General features: G+C 46.7%; 2 protein-coding genes across 2 annotated transcripts in view; both read right to left on the bottom strand.

The window, feature by feature from the left end:
- Positions 1–9,030, bottom strand: part of LOC130109384 (sodium/potassium/calcium exchanger 3-like) — a 19,134-nt gene extending 10,104 nt beyond the window's left edge. Inside the window, exons 1-5 of the mRNA XM_056276273.1 lie at positions 8,914–9,030; positions 8,600–8,698; positions 2,177–2,253; positions 1,906–1,980; positions 983–1,120 (exon numbers count right to left, since the gene is read on the bottom strand). Coding sequence (XP_056132248.1) covers positions 983–1,120; positions 1,906–1,980; positions 2,177–2,253; positions 8,600–8,698; positions 8,914–9,022 — 498 coding nt within the window. The 5' untranslated portion in view covers positions 9,023–9,030. The remainder of the gene's footprint in view (positions 1–982; positions 1,121–1,905; positions 1,981–2,176; positions 2,254–8,599; positions 8,699–8,913) is intronic.
- Positions 9,031–11,534: 2,504 nt separating this feature from the next.
- Positions 11,535–15,334, bottom strand: zdhhc24 (zinc finger DHHC-type containing 24). Its single transcript, XM_056291186.1, has 4 exons — positions 14,747–15,334; positions 13,684–13,961; positions 13,274–13,562; positions 11,535–12,208 (listed from the first exon to the last, which is right to left on the bottom strand). The coding sequence occupies exons 1-4, from the start codon at positions 15,049–15,051 to the stop codon at positions 12,205–12,207; spliced, it is 876 nt and encodes a 291-aa protein (XP_056147161.1). The 5' UTR covers positions 15,052–15,334; the 3' UTR covers positions 11,535–12,204.
- Positions 15,335–18,804: the final 3,470 nt, after the last annotated feature.

Below are 18,804 nucleotides of genomic sequence, written 5' to 3' on the forward strand. Positions count from 1 at the left end.
AAAAATAAACACCCATAGAAATCTCATTTGTGCAAATCAGACTTAAACCACATTCCTGGGCATCCAGCTGGCGTGGCGGTCTATTGAGTTCGCTACCAACACGGGGATCGCCGGATCGAGTCCCCGTGTTACCTCTGGCTTGGTCGGGCGTCCCTTACAGATACAATTGGCCGTGTCTGCGGGTGAGAAGCCGGATGTGGGTATGTGTCTTGGTCGCCGCGCCCCGTCTCGTCAGTTGGGGCACTTGTTCGGGGGGAGGGGGGAAGTGGGGGAAATAGCCCGATCCTCCCACGCGCTACGTCCGCCTGGCGAAACTCCTCACTGCCAGGTGGAAAGAGCGGCTGGTGACTCCACATGTATCGGAGGAGACATATGGTAGTCTGCAGCCCTCCCCGGGTTGGCAGAGGGGGTGGAAAGGAGATCGGGACAGCTCAGAAGAGTGGGGTAATATTGGGGAGAAAAAGGGGGGAACCCCCCCCCCCAAAAAAAACATATTCATAGGTGGTTTGAAATGTGATTCAAGTCTAATTTCTAGGTGTGTATCTCAGTCTGGGTGCCAGCTGTGACTGCAGCATGAAACATGCCTGCATATCCCAACCTCCTCCTCCGCCGCCGCTGGTGCTGTTTGCTACAACAGAGCAGTTCCTCACGGCAGCTGAACATTAACATGGCGTGAAGAGCGAGAACACACATCCCCATTTTTACTAGTCTGCAGCTAAGCTGGCATGCCTGCGTCGCTACCACGGCATACAATGCACAAGAGTTAATAGTGCCTGAACAAACAAATCCAACCGGATCACTTCGCAAATAACAATGCGATCAATCCAGAGCTCGGGTTTGAGAAAGAAATCGGTTTTGCCCGTTGTCTAAACCTTACAAAGCCTTACAAAGGCCTATGCGTGCAGACTGCAAATCACACCTGCCTTCCCATTCGCCCTCTACACACGTGACTTTGTCCTGTCCTTATTAAACAGAGCTTGACATGACTGATGGAGATTGGAGAGCTTATGGAGACTAGTTTGTTGCTGTACTGACCGATCAGGGAGGTGAAGAGCTCCGGGGCCGAGCTCCCGGCTGCCATGAAAGTTGCCCCGGCCACATCTTCGCTTAACTCGAGGTTCTAGATAAGAGATAGATAGAGGTAAGAGTTTAATTAAACCAGTGTGATAGTTTCCTGGCGGCGCAGCGGTTAGCGCGGTCGCCTCACAGCAAGAAGGTCCTGGGTTCAAGCCCTGGGGTAGTCTACCTCTGGGGTCATCCCAGGTCATCCTCTGAGGGGAGTTTGCACGTTCTCCCTGTGTCTGTGTCCCCCGGATGTTCCGGTTTCCTCCCACAGTCCAAAGACATGTAGGTCAGGTGAACTGGCCGTACTAAATTGTCCCTAGGTGTGTGTGTGGTGTGGTGTGGTGTGGTGTGGTGTGGGGGGGGGCTGCCGGGGGGCTGCCGCCAATGACTGCTGGGATAGGCTAAATGATCTAAAATGTGTATTGCAATTGCAATGCGCGTGTTACAATCAGGGCCGCTCATAAGGCGGGGAAAAAAGGGAAATCTTTCTGGGTGCTGAGGGGCCATGGAGGCCCCACAGACCATAAGATAAAAAATTTACATTTTCTACTAAGAAATATGTGGTGTAAGTGTAGCAGATCGTTGTTGACCTTGGTGTGACATTTAAGTGTGTCAAAGAGCTATATTGTGTGTGTGTGTGTGTGTGTGTGTGTGTGTGTGTGTGTGTGTGTGTGTGTGTGTGTGTGTGCAAAGTCCAATTTAGATATAAATAGTCAGTAGTTATCCTATTTAAAGGGGTAGTAAATATATTTTTTTTAATATTGGTATGGATCTAGGATGGTGGAATAATGTAATAAGGTATCATGTATTACTGACTTATGGGCCTTGCTGGGGTCTTACCTCTGATATCTTTTCCAGGGATGGCACAAAATAGACGTCACACACAACAGCCAGGGCATGAAACATGTAGATCGCCTACAGAGGATAAGACAGGAGACGACACATCACTTCACATCAACAGGCTTTTATAGTCTGAGGTTGTTTGGCGATAATCGCGTGTGTGTGTGTGTGTGTGTGTGTGTATGTGCGTGTGCATGCGCACGCGTGCGTGTCCTTTGTGCGTCATGCAACAAAATGATGTTTCTTTCATTGCAAATTCAGGCTTACGCACACAGAGAACATGAAGGAGGACCGCTCCCTGTCTCCTCTGCTTCAGTGTAAAGATGTCCTGAGGAAACTCATGGATGGCTGGAAGAGAGAGAGAGAGAGAGAGAGAGAGAGAGAGAGAGAGAGAGAGAGAGAGAGAGAGAGAGAGAGAGAGAGAGAGAGAGAGAGAGAGAGAGAGAGAGAGAGAGAGAGAGAGAGAGAGAGAGAGGGAGAGGGAGGGAATGAAGAGGAGCGACAGGAAAAGACAGAGTTAACAAGACTGAGAGAGGGAGAGACTCATTTTACGATGGGTGGAGTGAAATGGAGGAACATATAACCAATTGAATCAGTCAAACTAACCCGTGTATTTGTGTGTGTGTCTTAAGGTGTGTGTGATTGTGTGAAATATTGCACATTGTGCATCTTTCTGTCTCCCTGTTAAGAGAGAGGAGCCACAGTCATGTGACGCACGAGGTGATATTGCCGTGTTGGTGTTGTTCCCACAACATCTTAAATGTTCATGTTCATGTGTGTGTGTGTGTGTGTGTGTGTGTGTGTGTGTGTGTGTGTGTATATATATATATATGTGTGTGCGTGTGTGTGTGATAGACTGGCGGCCCGTTCAGAGTGTCTCCCCGCCTGCCGCCCAATGACTGCTGGGGATAGGCTCCAGCATCTCTGTGCAGGATAAGCAGTTTGGATAATGGATTGATGGATATATATATATATATATATACATACATACATACATATATGTATATATATATGTATATATATATATGTATATATATATATCCCCCTTTTTCTCTCCAATTGTATCCGGCCAATTACCCACTCTTTCGAGCCGCCCTGGTCGCTGCTCCACTGCTCCACCCCCTCTGCCGACCCGGGGAGGGCTGCAGACTACCACATCTCCTCTGATACATGTGGAGTCACCAGCCACTTCTTTTCACCTGACAGTGAGGAGTTTCATCAGGGGGAAGTAGCGCATTTACTTTACCCTAATCTTAACCCTAGCTAACCCACACTAAACCACAACCTAATCCCATAACAGTCTTTTTCCTCGAGTCATAAAGGCATGACAGCACAACGTGATTGGTCCATTAAAATGATGATCCTGATATATATATATATATATATATATATATATATATATATATATATATATATATATATATATATATATATATATATATATATATATATATATATATATATATATTTGTTTGTGTTAGTGTATACTAATAAGACACGTTAGTCCCTAGCTAACGGGTCTGACTCTTTAGCCGAGCGGTTAGTGATGTCGCCTTGTGGTGCAGTCCACCTCGTATCGAATCCCGCACCGGGCAAGAAAGTAACCGGTTACATCAGTTTGGGTATGTGTGTTCTTGTAGTTTTTGTCTTTGTGTTGTACTGCTGTGGGCTGGGGGAAACGGCATTTCGTTTCGTTTCATGCAGTGCGTGAAGTGAAAAGACACGTTCCCGATTCCTGACACCATCTCTTCCAGTTTATATCTTGTGTGTTAGCCATCATCCTTTCGCTCCCAACTGAATCCATGTTGTAAACCCGGTATAAAACTGAGAGTACCGTCATCATCCCGTATCACGTGTGTCACGACCAGAGTCTTGTCTGTGTCCATGCTTTGTCACATGTGCACACAGTACACACAAACGCTCCCCGTCTTTGTCCGTCTCTCTCTAGACAACCACTTAGACACAGCACAACAGATGGGAGGTCTTGTGATGAGAGGACACTAATCAGTGGCTTGTTACGACAGGCCGGGCACTTTGAACAGCGCCAGATGCGAACGGCGTCCAACCAGAGAGAGATTCGACGCTCAGTTTCCTAGCAACCGCCACCTCAAAGGCCCGACTGTCTCCAAGTGTCTGCGTGCTCACATTAAAGAGGCAAAGACGAGACACGGAGACATGGGCCCGGGGAGGCAGGTCGGCGGCGGATGGGGGAGAGGTCCGCTCACAGGCCTTTGCCACCTTTCTCTCCCTCACGCAGGAGGCTTATTTGCTTCTTTCAGAGCTTCTAATGTTGTAACCGTGATTTCTTGGTGGTTAGCTGTTCTCCGGTCACTCTGGGCACTACGCTCAACCTCTTGATTCCCAGCGGACTCGTCAGCGCGTCACTGGGTTTTCCGTTACATAAGCGTGTCCCCCCGCAAACGGTGACAGGTAGGAACGAACATTACGTTGTCCCCAGGCAAAGGGGACAGAAACAAGTATAACTTGAACGTTTCACACGACGTAAGCATATGAATAAAAATAGGACTCCAAGATGGAGGATGAATTCAAGCCTTCTTCTTCAGAGAATCCTTAAAAGCCCAAATAAACCTCTATAAGGAAACTAATCTACTAGCATCCCCATCAATGGGAACAGCATGGGAAGCCATGAAAGCCTTCCTAAGAGGACGTGTCATTCAACATGCCTCTTTTAAGAAAAAACAGAATATGGCTAAACAAATTGAATTAGAAAAACAAATTGAGACAGCGGAGACCGCCTATATACAAAACATGACGCCTACTAATTTAACCTCACTTACACGTCTTAAATATCAATTTAACTCCATTCTCACTGAGAAAGCAGAGTTTGCCCTATTCAGAGCCAGGCAAAAACAATTTGAAGAGGGAGACAAAGCAGGGAGAATGCTGGCCAGATACATGAAGCAGAGGGAGACAATGAGCACCATACCAGCGATTAGAGATCCGGGGGGGACCCTATTATCAGACTCCTCAGATATCAATGCAGAGTTTAGACAATTTTACACCAGCCTGTATACTTCTGAATTGCAGGCGAACAGTGAGGAAATCCAAACCTTCCTTGGTAGTCTGAACCTCCCCACTCTGTCTGATGAGCAGCGTGAGTTATTAGATGAGCCCATCACTGTCGAGGAGATAGTAGAGGTCATTAGAAGCCTACCATCAGGTAAAGCCCCTGGCCTTGACGGCTTCACAGCTGAATTCTACAAGTGCTATGCACTGGAGTTAGCCCCCATGCTATTAGATATGTACACAGAGGCGTTTCAAAATGGCTCCCTTCCCCCCTCCCTGATGGAAGCAGTTATTACTGTAATTTTAAAAAATGGTAAAGATCCAGTAGATTGTAAAAGCTACAGGCCCATCTCATTGCTTGGCTATGATGAAAAGGTGCTATCGAAACTGCTAGCCAACAGACTCAACAAAGTCATCACCACCCTGATCCACCCTGATCAGGTGGGCTTTATCCCCAAACGTAACTATGCTGACAACATCAGACGCCTGATAGACATTATGTGGGCCACTCGTGATGCGAACTCCCCTTCAGCGGCCATATCTCTGGATGCAGAAAAGGCGTTCGACAGGGTTGAGTGGCTTTACCTATTCCTCACCCTGGAGTCATTTGGTTTTAGCAATACATTCATCACCTGGATACAACTCCTGTACACACATCCCAAAGCTGCTGTGCAAACTAATGGCCTGATCTCGCCCTGGTTTGAGCTAGGTAGGGGGACCAGGTAGGGGGACCAGGCAGGGCGACGGCATCTCTCCGGGCCTATTTGCACTTGCTCTGGAACCACTGGCGGCGGCCATTCGATTAGAACCAGCATTTCCAGGGATACAAATTGATCAATCAATACACAAACTGATGCTTTACGTGGATGACATCCTAGTTCTAGTCTCAGACCCTGAGCGCTCCCTTCCTGCACTGCTTACAATTATAGACAGATTCTCTCATTTATCAGGTTACAAAGTTAATTGGCAAAAATCAGAAGCCCTCCCCTTAACCTCGTACTGCCCCAAGACCTTGTTCCAGGGAGGTAAATTCTCCTGGCCCAGCAATGGCATTAAATATCTGGGTGTGACCTTCCCCCCTAAATTAGATGATCTAGCGAAGGTCAACATCGAACCTCTACCGAGTCAATTTAGTGCAGACATTGAAAGATGGACTCCTCTTTACCTGTCACTATGGGGGAAAGCTAATGTTTGAAAATGACCTGTACACCGAAATTCAATTACATTCTCCAAGCACTCCCAGTGAGAATCCCGCTTAAATATTTCAAACAATTTGACAAGCTATGTAACAGATTCCTCCCGGATGGTAAACGCCCCCGACTTAATTTGAAAAAACTACAAAGGCCAGTGGACCAGGGTGGGCTGGGTATCCCAAACTTACTGTTATACTACCAAGCATTTGGTCTCGGGCATCTTGCCCACTGGACTTTACCTCCCGCGCCCCCCCCCCCCTGGCTTGGCATTGAAAGTACTATTTGTGATGCTCTCCCTCCCCTCCATCTTATAACCGCTGCACTGCCTACAGAAGCTATGACCCATCCGATAGTTGTCAACACTCAATGGATTTGGAAACAAATCTCAATTAGACTCAAATTCAATCCCCACCTGAATTTAGCAGCCAGTATCTGGTTGAATCCCAAGTTGAAGATTGACAAAAAACCATTTATTTGGACACAATGGGCGGGCAAAGGAATATTGGTTATAGGAGATTTACATGATGGTGGTGGTACGATGAAATCATTCACGGCGCTTGTGCAACAGTATGGCCTCCCCCAACAGCAGTTCTGGAGATATCTTCAACTAAGACACCTCTTGTCTCAAACTTTTGGGTCTGTCTCCACAACCCCGCCTAGTTCAGATGTACTGTCGGATATAGTTAAGGTGTTTGGCACAGGCCATGAAGCTTCACAATATTACTTGTTGACTAAACACTCTGATGGTTTGGGATCCAATTTAAAGTTAATCTGGGAGACCGATCTTAATCTTACCTTTACCAGTCAGGAGTGGGAAAACATCTTAAGGAATTATAAGACAACATCACGGGAACTCAGGACAAGATTAGTAAAGTTCAAAATAATTAACAGGGTATACTGGACCCCCTCAAGGTTAGACAGGGCGAAACTACGAGACAGCCCTGACTGCTGGAGGTGTGGGGAGGGCCCGGGTACGCTTATCCACATGCTGTGGTCTCGCCGTGTTGCACAAGAATTCTGGACAGCTACATATATGAGAATATCAAACTCATACTAACAACAGACATCCCATTTTCTCCAAGCCTCTTTGTTCTGGGAGACCCTACTCCTTTAAAAGCCCTTCCACGAGCACGGGCAGAGTGGGTCCAGACAGCCCTGATGTTGGGCAGAAAGCTCATGGTAACAGAGTGGAGGTCGGCCACCCTACCTCACACCAATGTAGGGTTCTCCCATCTGGGAACGGTGGCAGCACACGAGCGACTCTCCTTTAGACTCGTCGACCAGGTGGAGAAATATGAGGCCAAGTGGACGCACTATATTTCCTTCATTAGAGGCCCCGTGTAATCTGAGACAACTAATCTATGTCTTAAGATCTATTTATAGACTACTCTCTATCTGCCAACTATGTTTTTATTTGTTGTTTTTTTTTAATTTTCTCTGCTGTTCCTATTGTCTTGTATACTGTTAAGACACTCGTCTTATGATCACCCTGAATCCAAATGTGTCTGTCTCTTGATATTGTCTAGTAGGCCCTGTTAAATTGCTCCTCCCATCTCTGTAACCCATGTGTGATGTCATGGCCTGTATTTGTGTTAAAGGAAAATAAAAACTACTGATCATAAAATAAAAAATTAGTTAAAGTACTGTAATCATGACGAAATAATCTTGTAAAATAATCAACTTCATTCTGCAATTGTCCAAAACAGTATTGTGACATTATTCCCACTGTAAAGCGTAATAGCGACACAAATTGGCATGGTGAACTTTTAACTGAAATAATCCAAAAGTATATGCATACGTGTCTATGAAAGGCAGCGTTGGAGGTGTGGAGCCACCCAACAACTCTGCACTGGCATCGGATCGGTACCCTGTGACGGACTGGCGGCCTGTCCAGGATGTCTCCCCGCGTGCCGCCCAATGACTGCTGGGATAGGCTCCAGCATCCCGCCACCCCAATTGGGATAAGTGGCTTGGACAATGGATGGATCCAAAAGTATAATGTGTACAGTAATTAAAGTTACACTATCATAACCTAAATCTCAATCCTTAGTCCAACCTCAGCTCTAGCAACAAGTCTGGCGTCCAATAAAAGGGGTCAACAAGTGACACCAAAGTGACATCTCTCGCTCGCTCTCTCTCTCGCTCGCTCGCTCGCTCTCTCTCTCTCTCTCTCTCTCTCTCTCTCTCTCTCTCTCTCTCTCTCTCTCTCTCTCTCTCTCTCTCTCTCTCTCTCTCTCTCTCTCTCTCTCTCTCTCTCGCCTCACTTCCCAGCTTGAGATGTTTTTAGAGGCCGATCTGAAACAAAATTGCTCGTTCAGCGTTTATGGTTGAATGGTGCTGATCAGGGTTTATAGCTAGTCAAAGCTAAAACAAGCAAGATGATAAATGTCGTGACGTGACGTACAAGACACACCCACACACCCACACACACACCCACACCCACACACACACACACACACGGCAACACGTCCCACCAAATCTGGCAGTGCTGGCGGTCTGGTTGTCTCCCCTCTCCTGGCTGAGCTCCCTCCTGGACCAGAGCAACGCATCCTCCACATCGGCTTCCCCCGAGCCTGCAGACATGGACGCATGCACAATGCACAGCTCGCTCAGTCATATACGCAGCTTTTCATTCACGCATTACTCTCAGTGCTCTTTTAACGGCAGAGTGACGTAATCACCCATCTGATATAACGCAGACGAATTTGTATTCTTGACCGAAACCACAGCGGTGTTTTGAGACGGAGAGATGCGTTTCTTTAATGGGGAAAAGGAACAAGAACCGCACCTGGCCCACGGAGGACGTGCAGGAGACAGGTGGCTGTGAGCAGACCGACCCCGCAGACGCAGAACCGCGGGAGGAGCCGCGCACGTCCCGGTCCGGCCGGCGCCTTCATCTCCGGTTCTCCGCCTCTCCGCCCTCACAACATGCCACTCCGGTCGTCGGAGCCGCCTCTGCGTATCTGCCCCCCCCCCCCCAAAAACAGCCCCGCTACGTCTCTTTTATTTACTTGCCCTTAATCGCGGCTGTTTTTGAACGCGGGCTCCATCCACGCGCGCGGCGCGGCGGGGGGGAGGTTCAGCATCCCAGCATCAGCACCAGCATCAGCATCAGCACCAGCATCCAGCTCCTCCGGGTTTTACCTCAGTACCGACGCAGCAGCATCCCTTCCCTGAAACCCGCTGGGTAATGAGCTCCGACAGAGCGGAGCGGGGACTCAACCAGCCAGCCAGCCAGCCAGCCAGCCAGCCAACCAATCAACCAGCCAACCAGCCAGCCAACGAGCCAACGAGCCAACCAGCCAACCAGCCAATCAACCAACCCGGCGGATTCAGTGCAAAGTCCTCCTCGCCTCACATCTCCTCTGCCCTAAATCCGGTTCCAGATATCTGTTCCTCTGCCGCTGTTCCGTTTCGTCACGGGGAGGTGGGGGTGGGGAGGAGGAGGGGGGGGGTGTTCTGGTGGTGTCAAAGCCGAGACCACAAGTGAGCGCTGTGTGCTTGGGTGGAGCTCCGAAGTGCGTTGCGTTTTGCTGCCTCCATTCTTCCCAACAGAATAACGGAACTGAGGAGGTGGGGGTGGGGGTGGGGGTGGCCTGAATGGGCTGAACAAGCGAAAAAAGGGCGTCAACAACATACCAGATAAAGGGTGTAGCTGGGAAGCCAACACGTGCACTAGCTGAAGTAGCAGCACGTGTGAAGTTGGTGTGAACAGACACGAGCGAAACAACGGGTCATTTCAAAAAGACGGACGCGGAAGTACAGGCCTGTACTGGTGGTGATGATGATGATGATGATGGTGGTGAAGATGACGATCACATGAATATGAGGAAGAATAGTACCCCCTTTTTTTGTCAATTAAATCAATTTTATTTTGCTTACCCTCACACAATTTGCCATTCTTCTACATTTTCTTCACTGCCTCCATTTTCAGTTTTTTCTTCTTCTTTGGATTATTTTCACATGTTATTTCCTGTGCGTGTTTGATTTCATGCTGCCTGTCTGTTTTCATCTTTGGTCACGGCCTTCTTTGAGCCGTGCACTTCACTGCAGTGTAAAGTGCATTGCATTAAATGTCACATGTATCAAACATGCTTCACACAGCCCGTAAGGTCTGACTGATTAAAAACAGTGTTTCATTAGCGTGCCAAGAAATGCAGTGTGTTAATTAAGAGCTCAAGTCCCTTTCCGGGGTGAAATTAAGGAAATTTAATTTAAGAAGCTGATTGCAAATGTGAAACTATGCAGTTGAATAAAACCAAACTAGTTGTTTGGGCTGCACTGCACAGCGGGAGTCAACACGTTTCTTTATTTTAGTTTTCAACCTCCATCCATCCATTATCCATTAGCCATCCATCCATTATCTATTATCCATCCATCCATTATCCATTATCCATCCATCCATCCATTATCCATTATTCATCCATCCATTATTCATCCATCCATTATCCATTATCCATCCATCCATTATCCATCCATCCATCCATCCATTAGCCATCCATCCATTATCCATTATCCATCCATCCATTATCCATCCATCCATTATCCATTAGCCATCCATCCATTATCCATCCATCCATTATCCATCCATCCATTATCCGAACCGCTTATCCTGCTCTCAGGGTCGCGGGGATGCTGGAGCCTATCCCAGCAGTCACTGGGCGGCAGGCGGGGAGACGCCCTGGACAGGCCGTCAGGCCATCACACAGGGCCCACACACACACACACACACACACACACACACACACACACACACACACACACACACACACACACACACACACACACACACACACATTCACACCTAGGGACAATTTAGTACGGCCGAGTCACCTGACCTACATGTCTTTGGACTGTGGGAGGAAACCGGAGCCCCCGGAGGAAACCCACACAGACACGGGGGAGAACATGCAAACTCCACACAGAGGACAACCCGGGACGATCCCAAGGTTGGACTACCCTGGGGCTCGAACCCAGGACCTTCTTGCTGTGAGACGACCGCGCTAACCACTGCGCCACCGTAGTTTTCAACCTAATTAACAAAAATCCATCTCAAATTCTTCATTAACACTTAACCATTCCACTTCTCGCCCATATTTTATCTACATAAAGGTTCACTGATTTACTTAATTACATTGATTAACCTAAAACTGGCAAGTCTGTATTAGAAATCAGTTTAACTGCTACGAGGCGAGGAGGGACAATATAAATATGTACCAGGGGGCATCATTATCAAAATCATTTCACAAACTTGAACTCCATCATTCTAATATACTAACAGAACTTTATCAACAGCAGGTCAAACACAATGAACGCATAAAAATGAATAAAACTATGAAACCACATGTGGGGGTTCTGTGTATTCCTTGTAGTGAAATAGTTTGGAAATATAAAGGCCATACAGCATTCAAATATTTGAAATGACAATATCAAACACACAGGTCACATGACAGACTAAACCAACATTTCAAATCTCGGCATGTCAACATGGAAAATTAAACATAACTACTTATCATATCTTTGACTGCTGATGTGGATTTTAGACGAGTGCACAATCAAGGACACCTACCAACATACACATAATAAAGATTTATATTTTTGGCATTGCATTTCAAACACAGGAGAAAACTAAACATCGCAGAAAAAAAAGTGCAAGAGAGAAAACAACAGATTTCAGGAGGCGGTCATTTAAGGCAGATTATTCTAGTAGGACAAGTCCCTGAATCACCAGGGGTCATGCTACAACACTGGCAGGTAAGATCAGCCTTTAAACGTTACTTGTTTTCAGCACTGAGCAACACAATATGAGACCAGGAGTCCAGAGCGAGCCGCGCGGATGAGCCCGTTTGTACTCCCATGGGCCGACTTCAAAAACTGCAGCGAATAAAGTGTTGAGAAAGTCCCATCCCACCTGCATGCCGATTGAAGCATTAAATCTCATTAATGGCTGAAAAGACTTCTGAGCATGGAGACAGCTTGGCGACACCACACCGGAGGAGTGTATGTGGAAGACTGCTGCGAACAAGTGCACCCTGGTATTCACAGCTAAAGCTCAGCTCTGGATAAGAAAATGATCATTTCATCTGGAGAAACACAGAAGTAAGGATGACTCTTAAGTGAAGGCATCTGACCTCCTAACTTTGTGTGTCAAAAACCTAGACAGATGGACACGAGCTGATTTCTTAATGACAGTTTTATACTCACAAAAAAAAGTCCCACGACCACCAATAGTGTCCTCATTTCTGTCTTTTTTTGTTTTGTTGAATTTTACCCCCTTTTTCTCCCCAATTGTACTTGCCCAATTACCCCACTCTTCCGAGTCGTCCCGTTCGTTGCTCCACCCCCTCTGCCGATCTGGGGAGGGCTGCGGACTACCACATGCCTCCTCCGATACTTGTGGAGTCGCCAGCCGCTTCTTTTCACCTGACAGTGAGGAGTTTCGCCAGGGGGACGTAGCGCGTGGGAGGATCACGCTATTCCCCCCCAGTTCCCCCCAAATAGGCGCCCTTAACGACCAGAGGAGGTGCTAGTGCAGCGATCAGGACACATACCCACATCCGGCTTCTCTCCCGCAGACACGGCCAATTGTGTCTGTAGGGACGCCCGACCAAGCCGAAGGTAACATGGGGATTCGAACCAGGATACCCATGTTGGTAGGCAACGGAATAGACCGCTACGCTACCCAGACGCCCCAGTGTCCTCATTTCTAATTCTCATGTTCCCTGAATGAATGAAGATTCCTTTCAACTGAAGATTAAAAATCCAAAAGTCATCATCGTTGTAAAAAAAATAATAAAAAAAAAATCAATAAATAACAACATTCATGTTCAAGTGAAACTTTACATACATTTTCAGTGCTCAGTATTCCAAAGGAACACAAGTAAATTCATTGTATATCTTCAGAGGTCAGCCTTGATCAGCAGAATAAAGACAGAACCACCCATCATCTCTTTGCCTCAACACAAGAAAGGGCAGGGCCTGAGAATGACTGGTAGAAGTTTACCCCCAGTAAGACCCCAAATGCAGGTCTGTGATCTATCGTTTACTATTCTAGACTCTTTCCTACCAAAGACACCCATCCTTCCCGATCCCGTTCTCTATGACGAAATAAAGAAACAGACACTGCTTGTCAACACCCAGCTGGTTACCGTGTGGGCTCCAATGACCCTGTGACCTGGAAGTGTATTCCGTCACTGGGTGAAGGTGATGGGATGAGCGGGCAAAACCAGCAGATGTACCAGCGGAGGCCCAAGCCGTGGCGCAGGTTCCCCAGGACTCCCAGGCTGTAGGGCCGGCGGGACGAGTACCACTCCCTGGTGGTCTGACCCCGCAGCAACAGACAGACGTGGAAGAAGAAGAAGGCCGAGACAAGCAGGAAGCCCACCACACAGGTGTCAGCGATGAAGGCAAAAGAAAAGGCACGTGCTGAGACCTGGCCTGGAGACAAAACAAAACAAAACTCAGCACCTCTGGATAGGTTACAGGAAGCCCAAACACACCACATTGTGTCAAAAGTACACACATACACACACACACATGCACACACAGATGAGCTAACCTGAGACCAGCATGATCCAGGGTATGAGCAGCAGAAGCACACTGTGCAAGGTCACCCCTTCCTTTAAGATGACGATGAAGACCTCGGCGTTCATCACCACGGCGTAGAGCAGCCCAGACCACATGAACAGCAAGCAGCTCAGGAAGTAGCGGTAGTTGCGGAAGCCCACGCACTGGCCGAAGAACACACAATGGTGGTCCCGACGCAGCACGCACACCTTGCAGTCATAGCAATGGGAGCAGCGAGGGGGCGTGTGGGTCTCACAAGTATAACAGTACCTGTTAGTGTGTGTGTGTGGGGGGGGGGGGTCAGAGAGAAAATGCACTTTATCCATATTTTAAGGCTGATAAGGAGAGCCAATCCATTATATGACTCACTGATTTTGATTAATTGCAATTGAGGGGCAGCCGCTGCACTGCGGCTGCTAACTGTTTCTAGTGTGTATATAGAGGATGGGATAAATGCACAGAATGAATTTCATTGCATGGACAGTGACAAAGCATCTTCATCTTCTTCATCATCAATTTTTTGGGAACTATCTATCCACCCATTATCTAGAAATCTATACCAGGAGATATTCTTTTTGTGACATTTTTGCAATGTTAAGGGATAAAAGGAATTACATAACTTCACCCGCTTTTAACTTTAAAACCTCCATTTGCCAGGAATCTATAACTCTAGCAATGATTAGGATGATTTTAGAGCATGTCTTGATATCTTATGAAAATACAAGAGGACCTCTTAGACAGTTTATCCTCCTTTCTGTGCTAATCCAGAGGAAGGTTTCAACAAGTGACACCTAAATGTTACCCTCGGTTCTCTCTTTCAATCTATCTATCATATTTTTAAAGTACAGAGGAAACTCTGACATTTTATCCTCTTTTTGGGGCTCATCCAGAGGAAGATTTCAACAAGTGACATCAAAAAATTACCCCTCTCTTTCTAGCTATCCATCTAGCTATGCACATTTCATATTTTGACAGTACAGATAAACCTCTTGGACACAGTTTACCCTGTTTTTGGTGCCACCCCCACCACACACAGACTCGCACTATCTCTTTACCTCCATCCTTGGCCCATGCCCTCTCCTCCCAGGAACACCCCCCTGATACTGGGACTGGTTTTCACGAAGAGCCAGGCGTTCCAGCAGATGTTTGCCAACATGAAGTACTGCGCCACCAAGTGGACTGCCTTCCACCAGGACGACCAGACGGTCTTCTTCTGGTCCGCCTCCAGCGGAGCCTCCACTATGACCAGGTAGCTCACCTCCCCCGTGATGGAGAAGACCAGGAAGGTGTTGAGAAGCACGGGGAGGTGGCGACACAGCTTCTCCGCCCGGCAAAACACATTACTGGCAAAGCTGGTCATGATGACTCCCCTTATCGCTCCCTTTCCGGTTTTATGGTTCTTTTTTGTTTTTTTTCCCCCCTGTGGCTTGAAAGGAGGTGCGGTTATCTCTGGGAGGACTGGTTTCACAGACGGACTAGAACGTTTAAAATCAAAGCAGCTTTCTCTTTATATTCCCTCATACCTCATCAGCTCAGTATGCGTCGATGGCCGACAATTTCCCGACTGCTAAACTACGAAGAACAGTAGGCTTTACATCATTTTAAGTGTAGCCGAACGTTTCTCCTTTCCACAACGCGAGCTACTAAACGGAAGCGACATTGAAAGGTGTTACATGAAAATACGTCCCCGGACATACGTGGCGCTGAGCGCCATGCGTTCCGCTCAGAACCTGCGAGGGAAATAATATATATGGCGTCGTGGAGACCGCTGAAGTCGTGTTCTCCTTCCGTTTCATATACCTATACTACCTAATTGCCCCTTTTAGTTGCCCCGTTGACATGTCTATATCGTCTGGTATGTGTCGTATTCTGCTCATGTTGCTTTTGCCACGGTTCAGCGGGTGGGTAGCCTAAAGAGACTCGACACTGACCCGATTTCTCGAGTACACAAAACAATAAAACATTGTGAGCATTGTGGGAAAGTTTGCCTTTTTTTATAGCTTTATTAATCACTGCAAGAAGGAAAGGGACAATTTTACGTGCACTATCAAAATTGATTTTTAGTGAAAGATCATAATCGCAAACACACATTTACCAAGAAAACTTTGCAGCCCCATCAAATGAAATCGGTCAGTACACTGACGCCACCAGAGACCCTTTAAATAAAATAGCGTTAAAATCGTTTACGTTTTGAATATTTTGCAACTCGTTTCACGCCTCCTGGTATTTTGTTTCCCCCAAAATAATATGTACCTATTCCGTGTCTTCGCGGGAACGCGCATGCGTTAATTACACCTCCGCTTCACACAAGGACAGAGGAGGAGAGGAGAAACAGCGATAACCTCTCCCTAATGAGGAGAGAAACATGGTCGCCTTGGCGTTAATAGTGTAGCGAATTCGGGGGACAACGCAACCACAGGAACTGCCGCGGCCGGGAAGCGAACCCGTATCGCCCGCACCGCAGGAGGCATCGCTAACCGCTCGACTAAAGGGTCAGACCCGCCAGACGGCAGCCAACGTGTCTACTTATCCATGCACGTTACAATATAAAGAATGAATGATGTGAAATTCGACACCCCCTTAATAGCGGTTTACTTGGCAAGTTACCCCACGTTGCGCTTCCAAAGCTTGTGAGCGAGTCATTACCGCAGTCACGCCGTCCACACCTCGATAAGTGAATGAGATTTTATGTTTTTAGCATCTAATTGTTAAAAACCTCTGCAGTAAAACAACTTGAAAATCATCACAGAGGGGACATGTTGAACAGGAGGTCGCCGATAACAAATTAGTTGTTTTTTTCACAGAATTTTTAATATATGTGTATGTAGAAATGAATGGGGTTGTGTTGTTTTTAGCATCTAATCAAGAAAAAAATGCTGCAGTTAAACAACAGGAAAATCATCGCTGAGGTGCTTGGAGAAATGTTGTACAAGAATATCGGGGAGTTTGCTGATCATTTGATTTAAAATGTTCAATGGTATTTTAAAAATCTGCCTATGTGGAAATGAATGGGATAATGCAGCGTTATTATTATTTTTCCCACCTGGATTCCGGGAAGACCCGCCCCTACTCTATCTCTGATTGGCTAACCCTATCCCTATCCCTAACCCCACCCTAACCCCAACCTTAACCAACGGAGGCAACGAGTACTAGCCAACCAGAGGCAGAGTTTCCGGAATGCGGGTGGGGAAAAAAAACAAGCGATAATGCACCATGGAGTCCCTGTTGACGCGCACACGCTTTACCGTACAAAGTGATGTAGACGCGCAATCGACTTTTTTTTAAGTGTAGATGGCGTGACCAAGGTAAATTATTTGGGATGTATATATGTCATAATACATATATACAATCCACCTCATTTCTCCATGCTGGTTTGTTTGTAAAAGCTGTTGATAATCCGAATATAACATAAAGAAATCAACAAAACAATGTGAATGCTAGTGTGATTTCCTTACGTGAGATCAAGGGCCGCTTGACGCGTCTTGCTTTGGGGGCGTGAAAATGGTCTTGACCCGGAGTGCTGGGATTTAGCTTGTCTGCCCGGTACCCCCCCCCCCAAAGAAGCGTCCTTAATCCGCCTTAATCTCTCCGTCGCAGGAAGGCCTTCTTTTTCAAAGGGCTGTGGTCATGGAGGTGCTGAAAGAGAATTTACTCTCTCCCCGGAATCCAAACAGCACAGGGAAGACTGACAGTTTCATTAAACGAGGAGAGCAAAGTCTGAAAGAGAGGTGAGATCTTTTTACTCTGTCAGAGTCCAGGTCAAACTGCCATGATACCAGATATTCAATGGCTGGAACCTGGGTTTAGAAACCCTGTTTCATCAGCTGGAACCTGGGTTTAGAACCTTACTTGATCAGCTGGAACCTGGGTTTAGAACCTTACTTCATCGGCTGGAACCTGGGTTTAGAACCTTACTTCATCAGCTGGAACCTGGGTTTAGAACCTTACTTTATCAGCTGGAACCTGGGTTTAGAACCTTACTTGATCAGCTGGAACCTGGGTTTAGAACCTTACTTGATCAGCTGGAACCTGGGTTTAGAACCTTACTTCATCAGCTGGAACCTGGGTTTAGAACCTTACTTCATCAGCTGGAACCTGGGTTTAGAACCTTACTTTATCAACTGGAACCTGGGTTTAGAACCTTACTTGATCAGCTGGAACCTGGGTTTAGAACCTTACTTGATCAGCTGGAACCTGGGTTTAGAACCTTACTTGATCAGCTGGAACCTGGGTTTAGAACCTTACTTGATCAGCTGGAACCTGGGTTTAGAACCTTACTTGATCAGCTGGAACCTGGGTTTAGAACCCTGCTTAATCAGCTGGAACCTGGGTTTAGAACCTTACTTTATCAGCTGGAACCTGGGTTTAGAACCTTACTTCATCGGCTGGAACCTGGGTTTAGAACCTTACTTTATCAGCTGGAACCTGGGTTTAGAACCTTACTTTATCAGCTGGAACCTGGGTTTAGAACCTTACTTGATCAGCTGGAACCTGGGTTTAGAACCTTACTTGATCAGCTGGAACCTGGGTTTAGAACCTTATTTCATCAGCTGGAACCTGAGTTTAGAACCCTGCTTCATCTGCATCGCCAGTGTTTGACATTCACATGAGCCTACGTGTACCTATTTTCTTGAAATTCAAAGGTGATTTTGTTTCTGTTTGCTTTATAAATGGTAAAAATCCAACTGACAAATCAATTAATGTCACTCCATGCCTGTACTGAAAGTGCGAGGAAGACTTGGAGTGATGAAGGAAAGGAATTAGGTTTATGTGAGCTGTGATCCTTTTTCCCCTAACCTACCTGATAAGGTTGGTTTTTTTTGTGTGTGTGAAGTTTTTCCCTCATCAGAATCGAGGATGTAAAGATAGGAGGTGTCGTACGTTGGCACCTATTTGTTGGAGAATGTAATGTGATTGTAAACTGTGGGACTTGAACGGGCTTTACTATACAAATAGAATTTGACTTAACTTGATTATGACTGTCCCTCTCCTTCACTAGTGAATGCAGGGGGATCAAGATGCAAAGTGACCTTTCAACCTTTCGGCAGGACCAGCACCTGTAAGTGTACAGATATTAACCTATGCAACTCCTGGATAAAAAAAACAAAACCTA

The sequence above is a fragment of the Lampris incognitus genome, chromosome 1 (genome assembly GCF_029633865.1).
Source record: "Lampris incognitus isolate fLamInc1 chromosome 1, fLamInc1.hap2, whole genome shotgun sequence".
NCBI lineage: Eukaryota > Metazoa > Chordata > Actinopteri > Lampriformes > Lampridae > Lampris > Lampris incognitus.